The sequence below is a fragment of the Prenolepis imparis genome, unplaced genomic scaffold, assembly GCF_030444845.1.
Source record: "Prenolepis imparis isolate NDT839.2.m4 unplaced genomic scaffold, iyPreImpa1.0 SCAF_2, whole genome shotgun sequence".
Taxonomy (NCBI): Eukaryota; Metazoa; Arthropoda; class Insecta; order Hymenoptera; family Formicidae; genus Prenolepis; species Prenolepis imparis.
This window is the reverse complement of record NW_028141160.1, coordinates 9736196-9749819: the sequence shown is the minus strand read 5'-3', so window position 1 is coordinate 9749819 and position 13624 is coordinate 9736196. Positions and strand designations below refer to the sequence as shown.

Here is a 13624-nt window from a genome sequence, read left to right as displayed (position 1 = left end):
CAAATTTATGTAAATAGCATTGTGGTAGCGCGCAGCATGTTTGTTACACATAACACACGCACGTGTATATAAATTATGGGAATGAATGTCGTATGCGTCACGAATACTTAACATTCGTTACTTTGTTAGATCAAAGCTAAAGGAGAGAAAATAAATTAAAATGTTAACATGTTCCAAATGTTATTCAGAAATGTTACAAGTCTAAAGTAAAAATTGAGAAAATTAGAAAAACTTCAAATGAGATTAAAAAATTGGTAAAAGTTAGAAGACACTTTTCAGTATTTCTTTTTTTTTAATTTTACATCTATATTTTCTCGATATAGAGATTAAATAAAGAATTATTTTATTGATAATACGATGGATAGGTTTTATTATTATAATATATAAACTATTATTAAATATAAATAGAAATAATACGGTTATTTTATTTCATATAAACTCTCTCTTCATTTTCTTTCTGTTTACTCAGTTTTATTTTTGGTTTTTTAAAGAAGAATCTTATTTAAAGTCCGGCGCTCGAGAAAAAGCCGGAAGAAGTCAGGGGATTTTTAAATTGTCTCTGTTTGGAAATTTCTTATTGCCTTCACGTAACGTGCTCATTCCATACGAGCATCAATGTCGCATTGATTCTATAAGAGACATTAAGTGTTGGAGGAACTGGGTCGAAAACAAATGTACCAAGCCGATCTAACAATGAGTTTGTCCGTATAATGCTATTACGAACGTTAATGAGATCTAGCACTGTAGTTAGAGGCAGCGGCACCCTGCCTTTTCGTAGCCATCTCAACGGCATTTCTCGGCAAATTGAATAAAATTGCAATTTGAAAATTAAATCAGATATCCATTCGAGCAACGTTGCATCATTTTCGTGCAATCGTGTGCAATTGCATATATGGTTTCGATATCTTAAATATCCACAATTTCAAACACTCAACAATCATTTAATGACCAAATACGAAATAATTAATCAACGAGATAATTAATCGACCTCACGAAAATAAGAACTTCGATACTTTTGGGTAATTGATTTTAATGCCTTGTTAAAGAGTGAATTGGTAATAAAACACGTGACGTACCATAATGTTTACGTTCAAACGAGAATTATATTTGCAGATTAATGTTGTTTTTGTTTTATTTGTTGTGCTTATTAATTTATTAGTAACACAGAAACGATTTTAATATCCACATGCTAGTAATAATATCCGACGTGAATTACCTCAGTTATGTAATTTTTAATGATAATTTGGTTATGCAATATCCAAATGAGTTCGCTATGCATAGCAATTATTTCGCGTGCAAAAATTTATCTGACGGAGTGTGATGGCTAATGGAAACATTTGCTTATCCGCATAAAAATGTTTTTGATGAACATAATATTATCGACAACTGTCATCATCGTGCTAGTCATCGTTACAATTATACTGCTCTCATTCCAATATTATGAAACATATTTATTAATCACATTTAACAGTATTTTATCTGATCTAGACATTCGAAATTATATCATTAGTACAAAAGAGATGATTTTTCGCGTAACAATAAGAGTAGAAAAAATAGAACAGATTTTTTTGTACTCTGCTTCTCTGAAAAAACTAATTTTGAAAATTGCAGAATTAATTAATGATAATTCGGTGAAGTGGATCTTTTCCTTGTGCATATATAAAATACTTACTCGTGTCCCGGCATCCTTTGAGCTCAATACGAAGGCAAACTGTACGTCTATGCTCGGAATGTGGTAGGATCCGAATTTGGCTGGCAAAGATAGGTGGAACTAGATTATGCGATACGATGGTGGAAGTGTCGCTGTTGCCGGCTAAGACCTGCAGATCAGTGCAACGTATTAATAAAACAGCAAATATAAAGGAATAAAATTAGCGACTTTTCACACTTCAATTGACGCGAGAAATTTATTTTTGACTGACAATACTGTCACTTCGTGAAATGAGAAAAATTTTTTATTCAACGTTAATGAGAAGGATGATTTTTTTAAACAACTGTGGATCTGATGGTGTGACTATTATATTTCGAGGACCATACTGTGTTGATATGATTAAATAGTAATGGACATGTAACATTCATTGTCAGTCTGAAAATTTTGATACTTATAGACATTTCACTTTTGGCATCGGTTAATATGGTTTATGCTGGCGAATTCGAACATCTGAATGTGCACATTAGTACTTACTGTTTTCTGTACGAAAATATTTATGAAATTTAATATCGATGACAGTCACGTCAGTACGTTATCTCGACGATAATAATACATTTAACATATATATTACGCTAAATATGAATTTTCAGATTTAGAGAACAAAATTTTGAGGCGTGATTTTCCTTGAATTAAAATTAGTAACAAGGCAATGCGTTTTCTAATAATCAATTATGTATAAAATTATTTGCAATACTATATTTTATCTTATCTCACTCCAGTTTCATTATCGTATCACGTATATAGATATTTACTTAAGAGATTATTCAGTGTATATATAATGCAACGATCATGTCATTAAATTAACTTTATTCTACATTTCGCGATCGTATTGTGCATCAATAGCACATAAATTATTAACTACTGTTTTATGCAATGATATAAATGTTGCACAACTTGCACATGTATGAAGTATTTATATATCTCGAAATATATGAAAATACAAAGATTATTTACATCTGTTACGAAATTAAACGCTATAAAACTGTTATCATTTATATCATCGTTTATTATATCACACAATTATAGTCCCAAAAATTGTTGCATACGAGGGAATACTAATAGTTGCATATTTATATAAGAGTTAAAACATTGATCACGATACACATAGAGCGCAATAGAAATAATTCTACAATAGAAACGCGCAATGTCGAAGGCAGCGATGCGTGATTCAATCTTGAACGTGATATTTGAGAAAGAAGAAGCTCGCGCAGAGATGGAAGAAGGCAGGACTGGAAATGTCTAGCTCTCGAAAAGGGGAAGTTGCACTTTTAGCGACGCTTAACCATACGTTACAGTACGAAGACGTTACGTGCAATTTCAGCACAGGAGTAGATCGCTTATCGATTGTCGTTTCTCACTTCTCTGTTTCTCAGCTGGATCCTGCGAGTGAAGGGAGACTTCGCAGAATCGAACTCGAAGGGAGGAGTATAGCGATCCGATTGATCGTAAAACAAAAGAATTTTGTGATATTACTGTAGAAAAATATATATTTTATCTAAACTTTGAGAAAAATAATTCGTTAATGCTAAAATCGACTTTTTACGTGATAATAAATAAAAAGTTCTATATTAATTAAATTATTAATTATATTATAATTTTGTAAGCATTTTGGTAAAATTTCATACATACATAAATTATGAAAATTAAACTATTCTCGAATTTCTTAAAGGACATATACATATATAATTATTCGTCTAATATTTATAGCGATATAATATTTTTATATTTTAATATATAACCAAAAATTCATTATCTATTTTTACGCGTAATTTTTCTAAACGTTTATTCCTTCTTATATCCGTCCTGTGAAGAGCACGGATAAAATTTCCTTACGGATAATTAATTGGCATAGGAAAAGTTTCATCAATTAAGCATCATTAAGCGAGTGCCAAGTAGAGTTCTAACTATGACTTTACGAACAAGCGACTTCGTGCAACTCGAAGTTTCCTATTTCAATTGGAATAAAATTCCAATTTGACACAAGAGCACGTGAGCGCGTTTCCGATCGATTTTGTAGTTTTGTTCTACGCGTATCGTTTACGTATGTTTGTTTGAGTTTGTTCCAATTGAGACACGGTGTAAACTCCAAATAACCGGCGCACGACACTTCTACAATCGAATGCTTGTTGTAATTAAATTCTACAATCGTTCTCTTCCCTACGGTACACTATTCAAAGCATACTTTACATATATTGCGCATATTCTAATTTATATGTGAGATTAACGTATATACATTAATTATATTAAAATAATTGCTTAATAAAATGATTTAAAAAATATTAGAAAAATAATAATTGAATAGTTATTATAATGATATTAAATTACCAGAGCGTTCTTTTATATTAATTTAATCTTACATTGATTTATAGAACAAAACATAGTGATCTCGACTTCGGTCTCAATGCCAGTTAATTAACCAAGGAACGCCAACGGTAGGGAAGATAAGCTCGGCAAATTGGGCTCAACTTATTCCTTATAAAGACCATCAACAGATGTGCCAGTCTTGCCTTACCTCTATATTGTCCCAGCGCTTATATCGGCGCCACTGAGCGAAGCCAGGACGTCGATATTCTAGGGTATAACCCTCAACATACTCCTGACCGCGACCATGATCGTAACGGCCCTGTGTCTGCACACCAGTAACGACATGAGCACCCTGTAGATCGACTTGAAGCCATTCGTGTACCCCTTTCTCTATTTGGCTTTTTGGGCACCAAGCACCGCCGGCGGTTTCCTTCCGGAGTCTGTTTAAAATATTAGTGTGCTAGAGATAATTTCTCTCCATATATAGCTAATGTCTATGACTTAATTTTATAAAAACATTTTTCCAATAATTTAATATTTCCAATAATAAACTCATATTATTATATTTTAATATATCATAAAAAGTATATATATAATAATTTTTATTTTTATTTAAACATTTATAACTAAAAATACAAGAAATAGAATTTATAAATAGAAAAAAATGTGAATAAAAAAGAGAGAAAAATAATAAATTACGAGAAATATTTCCGTAAATTGTGTGCGATAATTTTTACGATTAAGAAATTGCACGAGATTATAATTATATATAGTATACTTTATAAACGATAGACTATAAACATAAGAGGATTGTCGGACTTTTTTATTTCGAAAATGAAATTATCATTTTTTATCCACGAAATTATCATTTTATTGTATTTCCAAGAATGAAAAAGGTCTACTTCTTTTGCTCAATTATATCATGCAATTTCGTTATTATCGTTTCAATTAAAAAGAACAATTCGCGAGGCTGCTTTTTCAGGTTTTAAGAAATTTCCATCTTGTGAAAAGTATACTTAAACAGTGAATTCGTGATCCACTCGCGCTCTTATTCTTTCATTCCGTTTCGTTCACGTTTTCTCTTCCTCCGTCAATTATTTACATTTGTGTTAAACGGCGCCAATAAAAGTTTGCCACCTCCAACCACTTCTGGCCAAGTGGCGTCTTGTACTTAATAACAAAGTTAACTTCACCGTAGATGGAGAAAATTTTCCCTTTTTCCTGCCGCCTTTCACTGACGATTGATTTTCGGGTAGCGTTTGTGCCACATTAATTCGTATTTGCCATTTTTACAATTTTCATAACATAACGCAGTCTTTGGTACAAAAGAATTTTCATTGTTACGAAGGAATTTTGTGTACCCGTAGTTGATAGAAATTTCATATTATTAAATAAATGGCGCTCTTACAGAAACTTTGTACGTGTGAAGAGTGCCAACAAGTATGAACAAAGCTCGCTATTAATATTATAAAGCTGCAAACGGGGAGAGAACGTGGTATCTTCCTGTGCCATTATGTAGAATATTGAGTTATTTTTCGCTCAGCTAAAGCTTATATTCAAAGATTCAATGTTGCAAAACTTTGACCGCGAACAATGAATAAACGTCGCATCTATAGCATACAATCTTATTGTATTAAATCTATCTTCGTCTCTAATTTTCTTTCTCTCTCTTTCTCTCTCTATTCACTAACAATACACAAAGAGTATATAATAGTTGCGTTTTTTTTGTCAAGCTCTTTATGTGCATCCTTATATATATGAGCTTTCCTCAGACCGATAATTTGAAGTATTCAAGCCCTTCTGGCGGTGCTCATTTATCAGGCTAGTCTGACGTCTGATCAATGATCGTCTTTTACTACTGCGCTTTAATTATCCGTTGCTAGAACGTAATAATATGGCGGAACGATCCGTTTCTCAATTTACATATTGTATATTATTTTGCTTAATTAGACATAATCTGTGTTTAACTCGTGCTTTTTATAATAATAAAATTTTACATTCTGCTCCAACGAAGAATCAATCGACTGTGAAACGGCATGAAACATTTATTATGTGTAACAAATAAAAAGTCCAATTTTTTCCACATCCCTTACTTTACTCGTATTTTCATATCAACAAAATGAGTCGATTAAATAAATATAATGTATTATGTTTTATACGTGAAAATATGTATATTTTTCAGTTGTGATGTGAAATTTTATTCGTAAAATGAGATTAAAAAGTATCGTTTAAATGACAATAGATTTCTGTTTCGCAGTAATGTTATACTCTACTCTTCTGTATCTTCACAAAACTCGATTGGTGCTTTTCTTAACCGGATTGCGCGTTTGATAGTCGCAGGCGCATTAGACATGTAACTCGGAGGAAATTAGGTTTGAATAAGTTAAATTCCCAGTGAGTCGTTGAATCAATATCGCGCTATCGCTCGGGAAAAGCAAACTTTCGCAACAACAAATAGATGGATGGATAGATGAATGGAATTGTTGAATTACAAATAAAACGCGTACGATAGTTGCGTAAAATATAGAGAGATAGACGCGAGGAGGAACGAAAAATGATGCATCGCGCACTCGTGGTTGATGTTGGTGCGTTAAACTCGATGATGGACGAAGTCTGGACCTACTCTTTCCCCGAATGCATTAAAAATACGTTAGTAGCGTGTCTCTTAACATTGAAAAAAGGGGATGTGTCATAAAAGTAATATACTCACCGGCCATTTCGCGGTCCGACGTTCGCTACATACGACGAGGACGCGGTGATAGCTAAATCCGGTATATCACCCGACTCCATCCCCAGGGACTGGTTGCATGAGCCTGAAACGTAACGACGTTTTAATTTAATAGATGCTTTATTTGATGTCGTGTAGATTATCTTTATTATTATACATTCTAGATTCTTGTTTTACGTGATTATGCGTTTACATTATGTGATTTTTCATTACTTGTAATGATTTAATTCTGCTAAATGAATTAAATCTCGTATGACAGATTTTAAAACTGGTTTCAATCGATGGAAATTATTGCTCAAGATCACTCGTACGATAATTCTTGTTTTACGTGATTATGCCTTTACATTATGTGTTTTTTCACTACTTGTAATGATTTAGTTCTGCTAAATGAATTAAATCTCGTATGACAGATTTTAAAACTGGTTTTAATCGATGGAAATTATTGCTCAAGCTCACTTGTACGAAAATTAAATTTCCATTAAAGAAGAATGTTATAATCAAGTCAATTAAAACGTTCTCTTACGAATGCAGATGCGTCTTTCGAGACTTTCCTAATGTTCTATAAAAGTGGCGATGCATTGCTCGCGCGAAGCTAGGAAGCTCTTTAAAGACAATCGATTAAAAGTAACAGTGGCGCGTGATATTGTGCACTATTATGCCCAGCAGGGAGCACTCTTTAAAGTTAAAGTGCATTCGCGGGAATCACGAACGTAAACAGCAATTACGACATCGTCGTCGTTCGCAATCGTCGTTCGCGAAGTTGGGATAAGTGGCAAATAGCTCGAAGCCTCGAGGCGCATCGCCGCCGGGATATTATCCAATCACTATACTTATTAGTCTTTCAGCGATCTCATTCAGCGTTTCAATTCGCATTACGTTTACTGTCATTCGGTTGTAATCTTTCCATTAAAGTTTTCGCTAGGCAACAAAAAGCTGCGGTGCGAATGAAGCTTCGCGTCCGTGGTAAGAAAACTTTAATACTGCCGCGCGCGAGGAGAGATCAATCGCCCTGAATAAATTTGCTCTGGGAGATCGAACGATCGACCGATCCGTTATTCCGCGATTTCATTTACAATTAAGAAAAGCTTACGGATTGAAAATTCGCGGCTGATTTAAGATTTTTCTTCGAATCTCGTCGTTTTCGAGAAGAAGAAAGATGACAGATCTCATCTCATTGTTATATCGCTGACAATAATTACGTTTGTTATGCTTCTGTGCGATGAATATCTGGAAACGTTAAAGTCGTGATTTATCTTCGGATTTATGGCCTCGTCTATGCGGAATAGCGAGTGATTTGGAGAAGCAGGGGGGGAAAACACGTTCGCGCGCAGAGAGAAGCGTATCTTTCGGTTCTCAAATCAGCGAGCAGGAAGAATCGTTCGCGTACGAGCCTGTTTTTATTGATCTCAGGCAGCGTACAATTGAACGTGAGCAGGCGTATGGTCGATTAAATCTTTTCGCATGCCTGTCAGCTCCGCGGTTTATGTTGGTTCGGCAACCCTCTTAGAGAAATCACACGTGAAGTAAAAACGATCGAGATAAGTCAGACGGGAGAGAGAGGAAAATTTCTTTTCGCGGAAGTAAAGTCGGGCACTCGGGTAATAAACATTGTGATTGTCGTTATCGACGTAGCTCGTTTTCGAAAGTAGCCCCACGTGGGGCTACAATACGTCTATCAAAATCTATTGGACGTTGTTACAACGAAAACCACTAAAAACTTCATATATCTCGAAAATTCGAAAGAGAAAGCTTTGCGCTGTTAGAAAAGTCAAAATATTGCCGAGAATGACAAAGAATCACTGTGAAAAATGTTTTTCCAAGAGTTTAATCGTCTAGTTTGTGAAGCCACAGCGAAAGCATTTTTAACGTCAATTTTGTTGTGTATGATTTTTATCTGCATTTGATTTTTTCGTACTTTGTATCATACGCCATTTATATGTATTTTAATTGTTTTATTATATTTTTTAGTTATTAGTTATACATTTTTATATATTTTATACATAAATATACAGCAGATAAACATTAGAAGATTTATTTATTATACAATTTTTGCATAAAAGAATTGCGTGAAATATTGAGAGAAAGTATATGTTATATATATGATAACACAAAGAAATTTAGTATAACTTTGTACTAAGTTTCCAAGCTTGGATTGTCGTGTTACGGTACCAACAAGGGGCTTTTTGTTAACCTCCCTTGGATATCCTACATCTGCGAGACACTTGGAAATCGCATGGGCATTTGAACTTGGAAACGTATTCATAGAATTCTCGCGCTCCATCTTTCTCACCAGTTTACGCAAATATTCTTCCGCCTCGCGCTTTGTTCCAATCCACAAATAAAGCGGATAAAAGAAAAGAAACACATGTCAAACGTTCAATCGAAAATAGTAGAAGCCGGCACGCTAGTCTCGCAAACGACATGAAATAACGCAAATCCCAAGAGAAGCGATACTTCGTTGCTCCCATCTATCGTCCATATCATATATTTACGCGTATACTTTGTGCGAGCTATGTAACAGAATAAGTATGGAAAGAGGATGACAATTTCGCGAACAAAAAAAAATCGGACAAAGGCAAATGAGACACGAAAGTTGTAAAACGCTCCTACGATCACAGCAGAATTAAAAATCAAATTACAATCTAAAAAAAGTTGTTAATAGAATTAAGTTCAGTATTGAAATATAATTCTCGTGTATTGTATTGTGTTTGAAATAGGTATCTAGAATATTGAGTGTAGCCTCTATTTGAAATAACTTGATACTCGCAGACGCTTGAAAAAGCGAAAGTTCCATCCGCCAGCCGAGTTTTGTCTGTTATATAAACTGCTTACATTTTCCAGATATATAATCTTTCAGAGAAATGTGTTCTGTTTTCTATAATTCAACCTGTACTTGTCGGAATGCCTCTCTTGACTGCAACGCCAAGGTAAGTAACAGTTCTCGTACCGTTGTGTTGGATAGGAGAATTCTGACGCGAGGTCTACGGTGGTATATACGAGGCGTTTCGTGGATTCATTGCGACGCATTCCACGTCGAACTATTCGTCTTGCCAGGTGGCGTGCAATTTGGCGAACCCGGGGACACGACAGTCGGAAATCCGGACACCTCGGCCACAGTCAGCGCCGCACGAAGACACCTTCAGAACTGGCGGATGCGCGTCTTGGCACCTCCATAGTCTCGCAACGTTAACCCCGTATGATGAGGCAATGTAAATTGTTGTAACGTACAAGTTTCGCTTAAGCGCGCATTCATTCGCTTATAAACTCTTGCAACATCTTTGTATTTTTGTTTGCTTCCTCATTTTTTGCACGGACATAAGAGTGATGCCCGTTTATGTGAAAAAAAGTCTTATCAGTTTGTACAGGAAAATTATCAAGAAAAGCTATATAAACTTCTTGAAAATCAGGATTCGAATAAGTCGCATTTTACGCCGTAAACGCTATTGTCAAGTTAATCCCGCGTGTGTTAACGTTTCGCACGAATATGCTAAAGCTGCGAGAGGTGTTCTCTTGGTCCACTTCGCTCCCTGTTATTACGAATGAAAATCCGGCTTGAAAACTTTCCTGTCGCGATGCTCTCTGCGCAATCGGCTTTCTCCGTTCTTCCGGTACGTTTGTCCGCACGGATGAGCAGCGTACGGTGACCGACGGGTCTCGTTTTTGCACGGCAATTCCTCTCCTGTTTGTTCCGTTTGAAATAAGAATTCCGGATTGGGGGAGTCGATGTTACCTGCTCGACTCGACTATGCTGGCAGAAGCGAAATCTTCTTCTTTTTTTTTCCCTCTCTCTCTCTCTCTCTTTCTCTCTTGATCTCTTTCCACCCTCTATCTTTTCTTGTTTGTTTCTATCTGGTTTTCGATTCGTTCGAACCGATGGGAGTACGTCAGGTGTCCCGTCTATAATCCTGCGAACTAAGCACGAAGGGAACTGCAGGGGTAGTTGATCCTTTGCCGATAGCATGGCCATGTTTTTCCGAACCGCACTTGACCCGTCTTCCATTTTTAGTAGTTATCGATTCCTGTTTATATAGCGACGAGGGCCGAAGGCAGGCGAATTATCAGAGATCAACGCGCTGAAAAGCGAAGATTTGCGCCAAACGATTTTCTCAAAAAAAGAAAAAAAAAGAAAAAAAAAAGAAAAAAAAAAGAATAAAACTTTATTGTGCGTTGTGTTTCATCGCTTTCGATAAACGTCGTTAACGAAGATGGAATGGTTACGCTCGATGTAACGTTACCATTCTATTTGCATAGGAAATTCAGGATTATTACAAGATAATTGCTAATCAGCTTCGTCGGATCGTTATCGCGTAGTCCGAGGTGCAATTCGAAAATCGCGTTAGCGGTACACGTCGATGGACTGGACGATCATTTGTCCATTATCATCGCGTATACACGCCCTCGTCCCGTGCTGGCGTCCGGGATTACAATACCAAATGATAGCCATCAGAAATGCACGATAGAACTTCGCAACAGCCCTCGGGGTCGTCGCGTCGTGGCAAGGCTCGGATTTACGTGCCGTAGGATACGTAGGATCGTCATCTGCGAGTGTGTTTGCGACGACGTTAGCACGAGAGACACATTTCCGTTTTCCAGGCGAGTTCCTCCCCTCTTGCTGCTACCGGCAATTCGGCGAGAAGACAGGTACTGCGTGGCACTGCTAGAGGGATCGGCCCGAATTTTCGAAGAAAACGGGAACGCATATACACGGATATATATGTAAATATAATAATACGTACACATCTCTCTCTCTCCGCATTTTACGTGTTACACGCACACTGAGGGGCCTCTCACCACCGAGATGTCGCGGGACCACGCCATTCGGGAAAACCATCACGCCACTGGGCTATATTTTATCTCGTAAATGGATGTGTCTAGCCGAATGTGAATTTCTTATATCAACTGCCGATACTCGTGGTGATATCGATGAATAGGATGGGGCCGAGCGCGACGTATATTCGTACAGCTCGCGGATATGTAAGCATCCGGTTCGTCAGGATTTTTATTATACCGCGTAGATATGTGGCCCTCTCTACGTTTTTCACGTATAAAATATCACGTGTATTCCCGTTTCACGCACGAGCAATGTGGCCGCTGCAGTTTTGTGGAATTTACCTTTATTACATTCTACCGTTTTTGTTTATTTTGGCGTTGGATTATTATTGCATTTACGTAAGCGCGCGATTCAGAAGTCGGTGATGCCAGCGCGGTGAATAATTGTAATCGAGTTGTAAAATGCGTGAGATGCAATAAAGCGAATATAAATAATCATGGATAATGATAAAATAATAAGTTAATTAGAATTTAAAAAAATATATGACAATATATGCTTAATGCACGTGTAATTATGAAATATACATTAAAAATCTTTTTATAAAAAAAAATTGTTGGTCATAAATGTAGAATAGTTTAATATTTGTAATGTCTTTTAAGATACGCAGACTTTTAATGACTAACGAATTTTCTGTTGAGCTCCCAGACTGCCAGGAAGCAGTAACGCGCATTTTAATATGTCATGGCGTTAGTCGTGAAATTGTTCTCGGCCACTTTGCCAGAATATTAAGGCCAGGAGTCTGTGCCACAGTAGCTTCTGAGGCGTCCACTGTAACGGCGTGTTTATTGTAACGAGCGAGTCGGAAAAACGTCGTAAACTTAAAGACCAAATGCCCGTTTCTGTATTACAGAGAAATACTACAGTAGAATTCCAAGCGAAGTCGCCTTATAGCGACTTTCAAACTAATTTTTAGTTGAGTAGTTAAATTTAAACGGATGACATTAACAAATGAGCCGTTATTAATTATTTTTGCACTTAACTCCATGTTTTTTTTTTTCGTGAAAAACATCTCGGTAATTTTTGCACTGTAGATATGTCTATTATAAGTCACTTTCGACCAGATGATGCTACTGTTTATGTATTTTGAAAATTAGCTCCGGAGAACGAGATTAAATCGATGCTTTGCATACGATGCTTTGCATACGATTTTTGATCTCCGAAGAGAAGAGCATAAATTTTTATAAACAATTAAAACAAAATTGGACAAATTAGAAGTTGAAAAGATACTAATGGATACATTTTACTCGTATTTATCTTCTCTAAAAAAAGAACTGTATAAATAAACAAAAATTAGCAAGATATAAAATGGTGGTTCATGTATGCAATATCACTCCAATACAGTTAAAAATATCTCCGTGAATAAAAAATATCTTGCTGTGTTTCGAATCAAGTGGTATTTTTTAACTGTTGATATATCCGTGCACACGCGTGCGTTATAACGCAATTTGCATATTTTGTCGCGTACATCAGCTTTTCTGCTACTCGATCTTTCCCAATCTCACGCACTGTTTCCAGTCGACGGAGCCTGTATCCATCGTATCATATCGTATCGTATCGTATCGTATCGTATCGCATCGCTCGAACACGGGGAATACGAGCGCGAATTTACGTGCTACGTGTTCCGCACATCATAAATCGTAAAGTTACGAAATGGACATATAGCTCGCTCTCGGAAAATGCAGTAAAGCTTTCGCGACTCGGCGTTGAAAAGTATGCGCGCGATGCTACGAATTTTTAAACGCTACCACAAATCTGAATTACAGTTAACATGAGAAGAAGCTACCCGCATGACTTTTCAAGATAAAATCCGTGAGATATATAATATGTGTGTGTGTGTGTGTGTTAGTAGATAATACACAGGAGAGACAACTGTGCAGTTAACAAGATTTATAAATGTGATCTTCATTGATAACAAGAGTTATATCGCTTTATGAAGTTTTAGAATAAATCCTTCTCAATTTACTACAGGCTAAGTTGGCGATTTTGTTTAAGCACGCATGCCGTATTTTTCATCTTTTCCTCTTTGTGCGTGATAAGAAAAATAATCCCC

General features: G+C 36.1%; 1 protein-coding gene and 1 long non-coding RNA gene across 2 annotated transcripts in view; one reads left to right on the top strand and one right to left on the bottom strand.

Annotated features, from left to right (window-relative positions):
* The window catches only part of LOC145946721 (discoidin domain-containing receptor 2), a 76832-nt gene that overhangs the window by 15078 nt on the left and 48130 nt on the right, over window positions 1-13624 (bottom strand). Inside the window, exons 4-6 of the mRNA XM_083056474.1 lie at window positions 6726-6828; window positions 4224-4455; window positions 1673-1820 (exon numbers count right to left, since the gene is read on the bottom strand). Coding sequence (XP_082912600.1) covers window positions 1673-1820; window positions 4224-4455; window positions 6726-6828 — 483 coding nt within the window. The remainder of the gene's footprint in view (window positions 1-1672; window positions 1821-4223; window positions 4456-6725; window positions 6829-13624) is intronic.
* LOC145946729 (uncharacterized) overlaps window positions 1-13624 on the top strand; it is a 103703-nt gene that overhangs the window by 64812 nt on the left and 25267 nt on the right. The window lies entirely within an intron of this gene.